This window comes from Lynx canadensis, chromosome F2 (assembly GCF_007474595.2).
Source record: "Lynx canadensis isolate LIC74 chromosome F2, mLynCan4.pri.v2, whole genome shotgun sequence".
NCBI classification, from domain to species: domain Eukaryota; kingdom Metazoa; phylum Chordata; class Mammalia; order Carnivora; family Felidae; genus Lynx; species Lynx canadensis.
This window is the reverse complement of record NC_044320.2, coordinates 35,848,435-35,864,738: the sequence shown is the minus strand read 5'-3', so window position 1 is coordinate 35,864,738 and position 16,304 is coordinate 35,848,435. Positions and strand designations below refer to the sequence as shown.

At 40.9% G+C, this 16,304-nt stretch overlaps 1 protein-coding gene across 2 annotated transcripts in view; it reads left to right on the top strand.

Moving 5' to 3' along the window:
• The window catches only part of GRHL2 (grainyhead like transcription factor 2), a 173,049-nt gene that overhangs the window by 64,260 nt on the left and 92,485 nt on the right, over nucleotides 1-16,304 (top strand). For both annotated transcript variants that reach the window (XM_030303943.2, XM_030303942.2), the window contains exons 5-6: nucleotides 11,387-11,442; nucleotides 14,551-14,707. In XM_030303943.2, the coding sequence (XP_030159803.1) occupies nucleotides 11,387-11,442; nucleotides 14,551-14,707 (213 nt within the window). The remainder of the gene's footprint in view (nucleotides 1-11,386; nucleotides 11,443-14,550; nucleotides 14,708-16,304) is intronic.

Below are 16,304 nucleotides of genomic sequence, written 5' to 3'. Positions count from 1 at the left end.
CTGTAGAACTTACAGAAACAAGGTTCTTTGTTCATTTGTTTTAAATTCACCAGCTTGAGGGGTGCCTGGGTGGCTCAGTCGGTTAAGCGTCCAACTTCATCTCAGGTCACAATCTCACGGTTTGTGAGTTCGAGCCCCACGTCGGGCTCTGTGCTGAGCTTGGAGCCTGGAGCCTGCTTCAGATTATGTGTCTTCCTCTCTCTCTGCCCCTCCCCTGCTTGTACTCTGTCTCTCTTTTTCTCTCAAAATTGAATAAATGTAAAAAAAAAATTAATTAAATTCACCAGCTTGAAAATTGTGGTAGTTGTATCAGAATCAACATCAGAATCAATAGAAAGTTCCCTCACCCTTAAAGTTTTCTTGAGCCTCTGTATTTGAAACCTTCTCCTCTCTCTTGCTCCGGGCAAGCACTAACCTGCGTTCTGTCACTATAATTTCAATTTTTCTTTCACTTGAGATTCTTCTATTTTGTTGCTTTTGTTAATCGTTTATTTACTTGCTAAATAGTATTCCATGGTAAGCATATTATCACAATTTGTTTGTGATATATCTGTTCACCAGTTAATGGACATATTTTGTTGCTTCTGGTTTTGGCTATTATGAGTAAGTAATGCTGGTGTGAACATTCACATGTATGCTTTTTTTTTTTTTTAATGTTTATTTATTTTTGAGACAGAGAGAGACAGAGCATGAGCAGGGGAGGGGCAGAGAGAGAGGGAGACACAGAATCCGAAGCAGGCTCCAGGCTCTGAGCTGTCAGCACAGAGCCTGACGCAGGGCTCGAACTCACAGACTGTGAGATCATGACCTGAGCCGAAGTCGGACGCTTCACCGACTGAGCCACCCAGGCGCCCCTACATATATGCTTTAATGTGGACGTATGCTTTCATTTCCTGGGTAAATACCCAGGACCAGAATTGCTAGGTCATGGGGTAAATGTATGTGTAACTTTATAAGATACAGCTCTACAGGATGGCCATGCCATTTTCATTCTCACCAGTAGTACATGAGGGTTTCCATTTTCCTCATCCTTGCCCAAACTTGGTATTGTCAGTCTTTCTAACATGAGCTATTTTAGTGGATATGTGATGATGTCTCATTGTGGTTTGAATTTGCTTTTCTCTGATGTCTAGTGGTGTTGAACATCATTCAGGTGCTTCTTTGCCCATTCTTACAACTTCTTTTGTGAAGAGTCTGTTCAAATGTTTTGCCCAATTTTTTTTTATTTAAAAAATTTTTAATGTTTATTTATTTTTGAGAGACAGAGAGAGAAAGACAGAGTGTGAGCAGGGGAGGGGTAGAGAGAGAGGGAGACACAGAATCCGAAGCAGGCTTCAGGCTCTGAGCTGTCAGCACAGAGCCCCATGTAGGGCTCGAACTCCCGCACCGTGAGATCATGACCTGAGCTGAAGCCAGCTGCCCAACCGACCAAAACACCCAGGCTCCCCTCACCCAGTTTTTAAATGGGGTTACCTGTCTTCTTCTTTTTATTTTTTATTTTTATTTATTTAATTTACATCCAAGTTAGTTAGCTTATAGTGACCTGTCTTCTTTTAATTAAATTGTTAAGAGTTCCTTAAATAATGTGAAATCAGTTATATGTTTTACAGTCGGTAGGTAGCCTTTTTTGTTGTTGTTGTTGTTACTGTGTCTTTCAAAGAGCAACAGTATTTAATCTTGATCAATTTTTTCTCTTCTAGTTTATGCTTTTTATGTACTTTTTAAGAAGTCTTGGTATGACCCAATGTCGCAAAGATTTTCTTTTGCTTTTTTCCCCTAGGTTTTTAATAGTTTGACCTTCACATATAGGTTTATCGTCCATTTTTGAGGTGACTTTTGTAATGGAGTAAGGGAAGGGTTGAGGTCCATTTTTGTTTTTTCTCCATATCACTATCCAGTTGCTCCAGCACCATTTGTTAAAAAGACATCTTGTCTCCATTTAGTTGCCTTGGGATCTTTGTAGAATGAGTGTAATTGTGGGTTAGTTCTCCAATTTTTGACCCAGGATATTGAATGCATTTTTTTTTTCCTATTGGTTCAGGTCAGCTTTTCCAACATTTAGGAGCCATGCCCCTGTGTTTCAGATGATGGTCATTGGCTTCCCATTTTTCAGTCTGCCCAGGACAATAAAAGACCGTGGCAGAAGGCGAAACAGACGGTTTCTAATTTCCTAAAGAGGAGTCAATGTCGTGGCAGTGTGCCAGATGCTTGCAGCCTGCTGCCCGTTTAGTTGCCGCTGGGACAAAATGCCACCACCTGAGGCTGAGATTGCACCCTAAATCATAATATTTGAAAATAATAAACATTTGATGGGCCTACTTACTATGTGCTCTGCTCATTTAATCCTCACCCAAACCCTATGAGGGGTGTACTATTTTTGTCATCTCTGTTTTCCAAGTGAGTAAACTGAGGCACAGGGAGCCGGCCTATGCCCATGGTCATACTGCAGTAAGTGGTAGAGATGGGGCTCATCACAGGCTGCCAGGAGTCAGGACCTGTGTGGGGCCTTCCAACCCTCAGTGGTTCCATTCCTAAAGACAGGGAGTGACTCACCCCAACTTTTTTTCAAAATTGCATGTCCTCTGTCAATGTCATTAGCGGTATCTTATCTTTCAGAAGAGCCAAAGGGACTGGCTCTCTGCAGTGTCGATAGGGAGTTAGGTGGGCAAGTTGCTCTGGTGACCCTCTGTCACCACTGAGTCCCTGCTGTACTGTGTGAAATCGGGGAAGAGCAGAGTGAGACATGATAAATCCCCTGCCCTTAAGAGGCTACCATATTTCTTGAGTTCTGGTAGCTTTATAGTCAAACTTTCAATGTCTTTCTAATAAAAAATAATGCCTTAAAGTTAGCTTCCATAGTTTCCTGGGCCATATTGCTTAAAATAGTTAACAGACATTTTTTTTTTTTTTTTAACCGAACAGGGATCTTGTAAGCTTTTTGGCATTATTGAATATTTATGATTTGCCCACAGGCAGTTGGGATGTTTCAGCGAGGAAAGCAAAAGCAGCTTACTTCACATGGGAATGTTGGGCACATGCTTTTTCATTAAAAATTTGCCACTGAGGTTTTTCTCAGCGGGTGTGGAAATCTCCCATTAGTCACATAAGAGTCCACGGAGGTGGCCCAATGTCAACAGAACCATGATGCTGTTTGGGGGTGTATGTTATCAGTTGTGTTTGTGTTGTAGATAAGGAGGCTTGTGAAAGGAAACTATTGTATTTGGGGTTTTATTTGGAAGGGAATGAGAAAGTAACTTACATGAAACTCAACGTGAAGACTATTCTCAGGACATTGGTGTAGCTGCCCTCCTAGTCTTGGAAATCAGTGTTTACGTTGTATATTGTATTTAAATATGATGTAAATTAAATGGAATCGGATCTGTTGTTATCTTTAGTCATGGCATTGCTAACTGGTTCTAAGATTAGGTGAGTAATTTCACCAGGTAAATTTCACTAAGAAAAATTTGTCTAAAATCTGGTACTTCTTTCAGGAAAACTATTAAAATGTCTGGGACTCTTGTTGAATTAGCAAATTTTATTTTATTTTATTTTGTTTTGTTTTATTTTATTTAATTTATTTATTTATTTAAAATGTTATATAACTTAATTGAGACATTCATAACATATAAGAGGGGGTTTACTTTTTTTTTTTTTTAATTTTCTAACGTTTATTATTGAGAGACAGAGCATGAGCACAGTAGGGGCAGAGAGAGGGGGAGACACAGAATCCAAAGTAGGCTCCAGGCTCTGAGCTGTCAGCACAGGGCCTGACACGGCACTCGAACTCACAAACCGTAAGATCATGACCTGAGCTGAAGTCGGCCGCTTAACTGACTGAGCCACCCAGGTGCCCCGCAAATTTTATTTTTTAAAAATGTTTATTTGTTTTGAGAGGCAGCACACATGTGAGTCGGGGAGGGGCAGAGACAGAGAGGGAAAGAGAGAGAGAATCCCAAGCAGACTCCATGCTGTCAGCACAGGGCCCCGATGTGGGGCTCCAGCCCACTAATATGATCGTGACCTGAGCCAAAATCAAGAGTCAGATGCTTAATTGCCTGAGCCAGGTGCCCTACAAATTTCATTTCTTATTAGAGACTGATTCTTCTGTATGTGTGTGTGTGTATGTGTGTGTAGGTGGATATCAGAGAAGTGAGCTGTTTGGCTCAACTGAGGCTGGGAGCTTTTTAAGACAGTGGTAACATTAAAAAGTTCTTTAATGGATTGATTTTAGCTATTTTATTGTGCAGTCCCTTTGTAAGAACATTTGGTAAATATTTACTTCTACTGGTGCTGCTTTGATTTCTGTCCTGTAGAAGCTTACTGTTGGTCTATAAGACATGGAAAGAAGAGTTTTTTACAGAAAAATTATATGTACAGTCATAATAAGAATCAAAGTGGAAAGAAGAATTTGCTTATTCTGTACTACAATTTTGTGTCAGTTAAAATGAGTCTATCTACCTGTATGAATAAAGGAGCACCAGAGTCTTAGTGATTTAATACACTAAAAGTTTATTTCTTATTAGTAAGAATCCTGATACATGTCTGCAGACCTCTTTCTAATTAACGACTCAGGAATCCAGATTCCGTCTATCTTATGACATTCCTGTCTTCCTATGTGGCCTCTGGACCCCCTGCTTGGGAAGTGAGATCATGAAGATTGCAGACTGACTTCTAAATACTATGACCTGATAGTGACATGCATCACTCCCGTTCATCTTTCATTGGCTAGAACTAGTCACATGGTCTTAGCTAACTAACTGCAAGAGGGCTGAGAAGTTTAGTGCTGCCATGTGCTTAGGAGTGAGAAGAACTATATACATGGGCAAGCACCAGATATTTCTACCATGTATTTCATAATTCAGTCATTGGTATGTTACTTGTCAAATTAACATAGTTTGCAGAGAATCCTGAAATGAAAGCAAGGAATGATTTTTTGTCATACCCAATAGATCTACGATGGTTAGTTAGTGATTTTATATTCATCTGTAGACTGATAACTGGAAGTTAACCTGAATCTAAGCCCTGTCCAGTAGGATTAATTGTTTTTCAGTTTTTTCATAATGTTTATTTATTTTTGAGAGAGAGAGAGAGAGAGAGAGAGAGAGAGAAAGAGCATGAGCAGGAGAGGGGGCAGAGGGAGAGGAAGACACAGAATCTGAGGCAGGCTCCAGTCTCTGAGCTGTCAGCACAGAGCCCAATGTGGGTCTCGAACTCATGAACCACGAGAACGTGGCCTGAGCCGAAGTTGGATGCTTAACTGACTGAGCTACCCAGGTGCCCCAGCATGATTAATATTTTAACTAGGAGCTCATTTCCTCCCACACATTTAAAGAATAATACTTCAGTAAGAAAGAAAGAGAGAAAGATATGTATATCTTGTATACACACACACACACACCATGGAGTAATAATCCATCACAAAAAAAAGATGCGATCTTGCCATTTGCAACAACCTGGATGGACCTAAGGGGTATAATGCTAAGTGAAATAAGTCAGTGTGAGAATGACAAACACCATATGATTTCACTCATTTTGGAATCTAAAAAACAAAACAAATAAATAAACAAATGAAAAGCAGAATTAGATCTATAAATACAGAGAACAAACTGTTGGTTGCCAGAGGGAAGGAGAGTGGGAGAGATGGGCAAAATGGGTGAAGGGGAGTGGGAGATACAGGCTTCCAGTTATGGAATGAATAAGCCATGGGGATAAAAGGCACAGCGTAAGGAATATTGTCAATGATACTGTAAAAGCCTATGGTGACAGATAGCAGCTACACTTGTGGCGACCGTAGCATAATATAGAGAGAAGTTCACTCACTATGTTGGACACCTGAAACTACTTTAGCATTGTGTGTCAACTATACTCAAATAAAAAAAAATGTTTTTTAAGGATAAAAGTCTTAAAAATGTTGAATCAAGTACTAAATTGGAACATAGTTTCACTTGTGATTAATGCACTTGGTTTTACTATGTTTATTTTAGACATATTGATATAATGCATACGGTACCATCAGATTTCTATCCTTTTATTACATCCATTTGTTTCTGCATCAAGCAACATTTTGGAAAACGCTTAGCATATACATTTTATACTTTAGGAAGATTTCGGTTTCTCTGTGTGTAGTCAAATTTGCTGTGATTGGATGACCCATTACTCAGATTGATAGCAGTCGTCTTCCCACCTCCCGAACACAATGGCCATGGAAGCCCTTGTCTGTTACACCTGGTACTTTGCAGCACCATTTGATACTTTGATCACTCTTTCCTCTTAAAAATGCTCTTGGCTTCATGTCCACAGCTTCAGTTGTCATGTATCTCTAAAGGCTTTCACATGTTTTCCTCCAGTTCATGTCTGTCTTCTTTGCTCTAGACCTTCATATCTAACTGCGTATGACTCTCCATCTATCCTGAATCTGATCTGTAGTCTTTCCTTGTGTTTTCCACCTTAGTGGGTAGCACCACCATCCTGGTTTCTCAAGAAACTAGGATATTTCTTGATATTTTGCCCCCCCCATCCATTATCAATTCTATCAATATTTCTAAACATTTCTCAAATCCATTTTTCTCCATTCTGCTTCCACCATGCTGGCCCAATCTGTCAGTTTCTCTGGCCTATAATACTGCCTGCTTTTGTACACTGTACCAGGGATAGTGTTTTCAAAATGCTTATCTGATTATGTCACTCCCCGCTTAAATCCCATCGCTTTTAAGACTGAGGTATAAATCTTTAACGAGTATACAAGGCATTGCATACTCTGCTTCTCTTCTGCCTTTCCCACCTCATCTTCTACCTCTTTCCCCCTTGTGCTCTCTGCTGTGGGCTCCATTCGGTTCTGTGAACCTGAAATACTTCCTCTTCCCTCAGGACCTTTGTGCATGCTGCTCCATGTTCTAGAAGTGTGCCGTGTAATGCCATAGCCACTGGCCACATGTGGCAATGAAAATTAAATAAAATCAAGAATTTAGTTTCTCAGTCCCACTAACTACCATTTTAAGTGTTCAATGTGACTTGTGGCTACTGTATTGGACAAAGAAGATATAGAAGACTTCCATCTTTAAATTCTCTTGGACAACACTGTTCTAGAATATTCTTTGCCACCTCCCACACCCTTCCTCCTGTGTGATTTCCTCAGGAAATCCTTCCCTGCCCTCTTCCTTCAGTTTCTAGTAGAGTCAGTTTTCTTTGTATCTAAGTCTACCAGCAACTACCGTGAACACATCTGCAATCAAAGTTACATTTATTTAGCCTGCTTCAGCAGGGGACCCTTAGGAACAACTCTGTAACATAGACTTGGGAGTTGGTCTTCATAGTGTTTGGGATTATACCGGGTAAGTGTAAAGAGGGATTATGGAGGTGACAGCCAGCTCTGGACTGGACATGAGAAGTCACTGAGGCAATCTGGAAATTGGGTAACCATAGTTCAGGAGATGAGATAAGCCAAGCAGGACTGAGGATGCGTTTGCTAAGAAAGCAGCAGTTCCTTAGAAGGAAGACGTGGGATTCACTTTCGTAGCTGTGTTCCTGTCTTCTGGGCTTCTGTTGGAAACATTGTTGGTCTTGTCCGTGTGCCACCAGAAGTAGTACACAAAGGCCGATTGTCAGTGGGACTGATTTTTTACTCTCTCAGTCGTGCTGTGCTCTCCTAGAACTCTGCTGCTCTTCTCCAGAGTGCTGGCACCACTTTGTGATTTTTTGAATGAATGGTATTTTTAATGAATATGTTTCCTCTGGTAGACCGGAAGTTTCATGAGAGCACACACCTCTTCTCTTTGTGCTCACTTTGGTACCCATAGCATCTAGCACACTGCCTGACACAAAGCAGATGCTCAGTCTTTATTGAAAGAGTAGATAAATGAATAAATGAATGATAAGACCTAAGAAATTGGTGGCTGATAAAAGACACGGAGGCAGAAAGTATCTGATTTTCTGACAGTTGACGAATCATTTGTCTTTTTCCAGTAGACTCTTAAGCAGATGTCTCCTTCCTCCCACCTAAAAAAGTTGTAGAATTCTAATATCCAAAATTTAAATGTAACATTCTAATATTGCCTGATATCTCGAGTCCTTTCAGGGTCGTCTTTAAAATATATGTTACTGTACCTTCTTTACTCTCCTTTTTCTCAGTCCAAATGATTAAGAAATGCATAGATGCACACATCAAATCACAGTAAAGTACGGTGTTGTTGGCTGTCTGCTTGCCTTTGGGCATTCTACAAATTATGTGAAAAGATTTCCAAACAGTTGTGGAAACTTGGTAACTATAACCAGAATGACCCAAACATTTTGGGTATGACTCTCCATACTGAATCAGGTAGGGCTGTAATGACCCATCAATGTGATCGGGTCTCGTGAAGGATTATGATGTTTTCCAGGTGGACCACACATTGAATTTTTTAATTATAAAGACAATATAAAATAATGAAGAATAAAGTTGTAAGCTTAGACATTTTGACAACATGTTTACTGTCTTTATCTTTTCATAGTTCTTGCTCACATGTGCCTTATTAGGGTAAGATTCTGTGTTTTAGTCAGCATGCAGTCCCTTTGAGTCTGAACAGTCATAGTATATCACACCTTCTCACATCACCTGAGGGGTTAGAACCACAGAATTTATAAGTTTAATGTGTTTTAATAGGCTAGTCTGTCCTCGGGTTTCAGAATTCTGCGGCATGAACAATAAATTCACTGAGGCCTGTGTTTACTAATGCTGATCCACCAGAATTAGTTGTATTCGTATCGTTATGGGTTACTGCATATTCCTTCAAAGGAGACCTCGGAAATGCATTTCCTTTATCCCTTTTTTAAGTGCCCTTTTCATCATGCTACCCTCCCACTCCAAAATTTTCTAATTCTTTTTTTTTTTTTTTTTTTCAACGTTTATTTATTTTGGGGACAGAGAGAGAGACAGAGCATGAGCGGGGGAGGGGCAGAGGGAGAGGGAGACACAGAATCGGAAACGGGCTCCAGGCTCCGAGCCATCAGCCCAGAGCCTGACGCGGGGCTCGAACTCCCGGACCGCGAGATCGTGACCTGGCTGAAGTCGGACGCTTAACCGACTGCGCCACCCAGGCGCCCCAAAATTTTCTAATTCTTAACTATACTAAGTATAAATACCTTTTCGTAGATCAGCCCTGGCCAATAGAACTTTCTACAGTGATGGAAATTTTCCTGTATTCTCTCCACTCTGGTAGCTACTAGCCACATATGGCAATTTAGTACTTAAAATATGGCTGGTTGCCCGAGAAACTAAATGTTGAACCTAGATTTTTAGGTCCTCCCTTCATAATCAAATCAGGCCCGTGTCCTTGTCCCCATGTACACACCACATTTGTGCCATCATTTTGTCTTGACTTATGTTGGTCTTCTCTCACCTGGGTTACTTTTTCTCAATTCCTTCCATTGATCCAGCTTCTCTTTAGCTTCCATGGGTTAGAACAGTCTCCACAATTTCTACGAAATCGTCCTGTCATCTTGCTGATCTTCCTTTCCTGGCAACGCCCATTATTTGCTTTTCCAGCCAGGACACCTGAATGGATGGATGGATGGATGGATGGATGGATGAATGAATGAATGAATGATTCAAAATAGACTTTCACATTTAGTCGTTTGGTCTATTTTACTTCGATTTGTTGTGGTTGTTGTTCATGTGAATTTGCCCATCTCTTCAACCGACTTTTGGTGGAGCCCCAGAAGATTCCCATTGAATGCTTTGTTGATTGATTGATTGATTGCAAAAGAAACGCAAATCTGTATCTTTGATTCTTTGCCACAATTATTGAACCAGTCAACAAGCTCCTAGGATGCACATAAATGCACTTTGATGGCAGAAACCATTTTCTTGGATCCAGGGAATTTATAAGACAACATAAAAAGAAGTATCCTGTATATTTTACTTATAAATTGTGAATTCTAGAGATGGTGGTTAAGGATCGTGAAGAAAGTTTGGAAAATAGCTGTGAGTAACCCTTTCCTGTGAAGGAAACTGGTGAGCTGTGGTCAAAGAATGGAAGCCTATGGCTGAGAAAAGAGAGGCAGGAAAGTTGTTGTTTTGAAAGAGACACTAGAAAAAAGTCACATTGGGAGGAGCAGGTGTGTGTGGTCAACCAAGTGCTTTTTCATCCTGTTATATTCACTTCAGGATCAAGTGGGGGTGTTTGCACATCTACTTTTGAAAAGGTTTTAAAATGTAACCAAGTGCTTCCAGCTTGCACTAAATAACAACTAGATATCCTTGGATCCAAGCTTCTTCACCCATAATACTAGGCTTTAGAGTTTCCCTCCAAAATGTACTCTTAAAATATTGTGATAAAGGGGCGCCTGGGTGGCGCAGTCGGTTAGGCATCCGACTTCAGCCAGGTCACGATCTCACGGTCTGTGAGTTCGAGCCCCGCGTCAGGCTCTGGGCTGATGGCTCGGAGCCTGGAGCCTGTTTCCGATTCTGTGTCTCCCTCTCTCTCTGCCCCTCCCCCGTTCATGCTCTGTCTCTGTCTGTCCCAAAAATAAATAAAAACGTTGAAAAAAAAAATTAAAAAAAAATATTGTGATAAAGATGATCTTAGAGAAGGGCACTGAATATGGTCAAGTGATTACTATGGAATAGAATTTAATACACATATATTGAGTTCACCATGTACCGAGTACTGTACTTAGTACTTTATATCTATTAACGCATTTATCCGTCTAATCACTGTAAATAAGCATTTTGCGGATGGAGAAAACATGGCACTTGCCTCAATTTTATACAGGTAGCCGGTTAAAATGTTAGAATTTGGGACGCCTGGGTGGCTCAGTCAGTTAAGCTTCCAACTTTGGCTCAGGTCATGATCTTGCAGTTTGTGAGTTCTAGCCCCTTATTGGGCTCTGTGCTGACAGCTCGGAGGCTGGAGCTTGCTTCGGAATCTGTGTCTGCCTCTCTCTCTCTCTCCCTGCCCCTTCCCTGTTCATGCTCTCTCTCTCTCTCTCTCTCTGTCTCTGTCCTTCCCTTTTACAATAAGTAAATAAAAAAAGAATTTATGATTTTTGGAATATGCATTGGCAATGATAGAAAGTGGAAGAGATGTTTTTATATGTTTGAAGAAACAGGTTCCAGTACCTGCAGACACTTTTGCAACACCTGTGGACATGTGAATATGGACATGTGAATAATATGCAAAGCACAAATACCCTTTCTGTCCAGCATAATTCTCAGTGTGCAGGTGATATGTGAGTTCTGTGCGCAAATGGCAACTATTTTCATTGTAGTTGAAAACACAGTACTAAAAAATGTGTCACTTTCCTTTCTGAAGTGAGGATTTAACAGTTTGGATACATTTGTCACTTTTTGTTTCTTTTGCATGATGACTTACCTATTTGTTTTAATTTTGATGACTCGTAAATTTTGCAGAAATTCCGGAGTGCTTCCGTTGGGGCTGAGGAGTACATGTACGACCAGGCATCAAGGTAGGCTCCCGGGAGATGCCCCTAGAAACTGATGAACTGCTAACACTTGAAATGTCTCCCTACGTTATACTTTTGAACCTTTAAAAGAAAATTATTTTCTCTATTACAATGACTTCTAAATTGCTATTTCCAGTCTTGACCTACATTCTGAGGCCCGTACCCTTTCTCTGTTCTTTTGGTTACATATCCCCTCTCGGGTGATCCTCTAAAGCTCAGACGCATGGGCTCCAACACAGCATGTGAATAAATGGAACTCTTTGTCTTTCTTTCTTTCTCTTTTTTTTTTCTTTCCTTCCTTCTCCACTTCTTTCATCCGTCTGCTTTTATTTCCTATCGTGGCTAAGGATGGAACCATCCTCCAGCTACCCACTCTAGAGGGGTAAAGATCTGCCTGACCTTTCTTACTACACTTTCATCATACTTGCAAAGTGCCGAATATTCTATTCTACCTGTCCTGTCCCTTGCAACTTACTCTTATTCGTGTTCTGAACTATAAAAATATAAGTGAGCTTTCTGCCAACATTTTCTTCTTCCTTCTGTTCCACTTTGCACGTATTTAGCTACCAGGTTCCATACACTCTGGTGCCCTCCGTGTACAAGCCATGCGAGAGGGATGGGGATGAGATACACCCTCTCCCTACAAGAGGCCCGTAGACTTGGAGGGGACAAGTGTAGTGATGGACAATTGTAATACAAATTGTAAGTGGTGAGTCCTGCCACAGAGATACATAAACAGAAAGCTGAGAGGACCTACAGGCCTGTGTGTGTGTTGCGGGTTGGGAGGAGTGGGGGGTGGGCCAAAGCTTGCAGGGAGGGGCATTTGAGCCACATCTTGAAGGACTGTTAGCAGGAGTTTTCCAGGGAAGGAAGGAGTATTAAGAACATTCTAGGTAGAGGTGCCAGATGTTCAAAGACCTCGGTCGTGATCATGTCTGTAGATAGGAGAAAAGGGCAAGAAATGAATCTCTGTCCCATTTATAAAACTTACCAGTGATTTCTGACAGAATTAAACACAAATTACTCATGAAGGTAGTCAGAGCCCTCTATCTGCTGGTCCCTTTACTTTAAACCTTGTCCTCTACTGTATTGCTTGCCCCTTTTGCTTTTATGTGTGTGGCTCTCTTCTGTTCTGTTTCAGCCTAATGTCCTCCTCATCCTTCAGGATCTTGCTTCAACCTCAGACTCCCCATTTGGTCTCCCCAGATCGTCCAAGTCAGAATTTGGGTGTGTGGTGTTCATGAGGGGAAGGGGCATGGTGGGGAAGATAAGAGTTCCAAATAACCTTCTAAAATGTGGAAATACATGCATAATTTGCATGCTATAAGCCCAAATCACCATGTAGTCAGCTGTCTGGTTGGTGAAAAGAACATTGACCTATCAGTCACTTGACCTGTCTTCTCTTTTCTGCTGCTGTCGTTGTCCACTGGAGTGAGCAAGTTTCTTAGCCTGTCTTCAGCTGTGAAATGAGGAAGGTGGTTTTTTTTTCTTATGTTATGAATAGACAGGCTTAGGGGGCACGAACTCCCCAAAATTAGATTCAAAACTATTTCTGTTCATATGTGCTTTTTTTCTGGAGAGAGGGTTCACAGCTTTCTTCATTTTTTTTTTTTTTTTTTTTTAAACAAAGTCTGTGCCCTAGACAAGTTGCAAATTGCTGGTCTAGGTGATTCTTAATATCCTGTCCAACTCTCAAATTTTATGATTCAGTGGCTGTACTGAAATTGCTTTTTCTAAGCAAAATGACAGTGAAATTGGTTCTGTCTTGAATGATTTATTTCCTACCTAATTCTAAGACACATATTCCGGAATTTGCTTAGTTTATCAGTCTAAGGGTAAGGTTTTTATCATGAAATGAGGAATATTGTTTTGCCCTTCACATTTCTTTCTCCTTACAAAACTTACAAAAAATTGAACATTGCCAAAATGTTTAACATAGAAAGTAGGGGTCCCCCATAATCTTGTAAGTAGGTCATTTTAAGAGGTGAACTTTGACACATTTTTACATCCAGCTTTTCAAAGACTACTGAATTAAAGAGCTAAGAAAACAATAGGCCCAGTGAAGAGCTTTTGATGATTAAAAAAATACACAAAGCATTGGTTATTGGATTATCACTATAGGCCATCCAGCAGTGTAGGAGAAAGAAATATTTCTTAATGGACATCTTAAACAAAAGAGATTGTGGTGCATACCTGTTGTTTACTTTAAATAATGGATAAATTCTCCAAATTTGGGAAAATCAGTGTTTTTATTTTATTTTGCTTTTATATATTAGGGAAATTAGGTAGAGCAGCGATCTGCAAACTTTTTCTGCAATGGGTTAGATAGTAAATATTTTAGATTTGGCACACCATATGTCACAAGTACTAAACCCTGCTGTTATGAAAGTAGCCATAGACAAGACATAAATGAATGAATGTAGTCGTGTTCCAATAAAACTTTACTTACAGCAATAGGCAGTGAGCTAGATTTGGCCAGGGGACCATTGTTTGCAAACTCCTGATTTACAGCAGTTACCCTTTCATGAGTTCTTTTGCAGTCTTGAAAGCAAACAAACAAAAAACCAAAAATAAAAAACCCAGTTTCTGCTATGGAACTAGATTCTCAATAGTGAATGTTTGAGTTTCATTTAGGTTTTCACATTTCAAAATGTTTTCAAGTGGGATATAGCTATTTTGCAACATCTTGGTTGTACAAAAAGAGGTCTAGGTACAGGTATGAATTAAACAAAAGCTTTCACACATTTGGCTTGTTGTTGGGATAAAAGTGGCAAATTCTATCGATTCTTAAGCTTCAGGCATTACTGATTGCCATCCAAGACCTAACAGATTCTTCTGGCACAACCTTACGTAATTGGACAGGCTCCTCATGGACTTTTCTCTTCCTTCTAAACCATCTGGTTTATGAGCCACTATTAGAAATGCTCTATACATTGTATTAGCAATGACCTTTGGTCTGGTCTCATCTCTTTGCCATACGTTGTGTTTTGTCTCTGAAATGGAGTAAATACTGGTTAATTTTCCTACAAAATGCTGTCAATGTGAAATTGATTAGGAAGGCAGAAATGTCCAAGTGAGTGAATCTGACCACTGTTTGTTTTCTGTTCACAGTGGCACATTTCAATACACCCTGGAAGCTACCAAGTCTCTGCGTCAGAAGCAGGGGGAGGGCCCCATGACCTACCTCAACAAAGGACAGTTCTATGCCATAACGCTCAGCGAGACTGGAGACAACAAATGCTTCCGACACCCAATCAGCAAAGTTAGGGTATGATCCTTATTTCTCAAATAAAGCGCAGAGGGATCAGATGAAGGCAATTGCTACCTTCCTTCATCTTGCGGGAGGGTGTGGAAAAAATTCCAAAATAAATAATTCCAGAACAAATGTCAGAGAGTTGGAGCAGGACAGAACTTACTGGCTTACCGTTTATCATTTTAATCAGTAACCAATAAACCCCAGGGAGGGACGTGGTTGAGACATGCTTTCTGGCTGTATCCAAGGGATTTTCCCAGTTTCCTTCATTACCTTTATGCTACCTAGTTGTTGTTCTTGTGTTCAATCAATTGATCTTAATTTTTCAAGCAGGTAGTTGTAAGTCGGAGCCTATTTGTGGGCAAGGAAAGAGCTGTGGCTGTCTTCTGTGAGGGAGGCTACAACTTATTCTGTGTCCCCGGACCCTTTGCAACTTGCTATCAAAGCCCTTCTGCAGCCCAGTGCTTCCTCAGGAGTAAAGTGAGGCATGACATGATCCCTACCAGGAGTGACTCGGTGGAGTTTTCACATTCATGATTATTAGTTCCGTTTGTTGGAAATGGAACTGTGCCGGAAGCCTACCAGCTTCTGTCATTCTCGCCGCGGCCAAGAAGGGAGGAAACTGGTAATCCTTTTCTCCTGAAAAGGAAAATCATAGCAGAGCTCTCTGAAAAGAGGTTGAAGGACTTTCCTGCCCGATTGTAAAATGATTTGTTTTACATGCTGTGTGCATAGTGCCACCCCACCTTATTTTATCCATAGCTACCGCCTCCTAAGCTCTTTAGTACATGGAGAAGAAAGCCACGCTGTCCCTAGAGAGAGCATAGTGACTTTGCCCCCATCCCAGATGCCCATGCAAAGGTAACAAATGAGGGAGAAGAGAGAGAAGAGTATTTGGGCACCTGCTGGCCAGCTTGTCTGTTACTAGTTTTAGGTAAAATCATGGTAGCGGTGATCTCTCAGTCAGCTGGGTTTTGTGGCTTTGTTTCAGTGAGAAAGATAAGGAAGGTTGCTGGTCATTTCTCAGGCCAGCAGTTCTTCCTCCCTGTAAGCCTGTCCCAGTCCCAGATCAGAGCTGCGGGAGGCAGGGCAGCTGGGAGTGAGAGAAAGATGTGGAGCGAATGTCCTACCCAAGGCTGAGCCCGTTGTAGGCGGAAAGGGGGCTTGGTGTGTTCCCTACCCTGTGGTCAAGGCTGTGGCAGAGGGGGGCCATCCTCCTCCTCCTCATAATCATCGTAATGGTGGAGGGATATAATAATAACATTAATGATGACAACAATGACAGAGAGATGCCATGATACTAACAAGCGCCACAACGTAACAACTAATATTTATTGGGTGGATCTTCTATGTGCCGGGCACTGTGTTAAGTACCATATATCTAGCAGTCCATTTATTTGAAACTAACAACAACCCTATGGTATAGGCACTATTTTTGTAATCTTACAGATGAGGAAACGGAGCCTTTTAGAGACTGGTAACTGGCCAAGGTTACACAGCTAAAATGTGAGGGAACCAGGATATATCCCAGGCAGTCAGATTCCTGAACTCATTCTCTTAACCACTAAGGTACACTGTGTTGAGTCACATGGAGGGCTAAAAGCCATAAGCG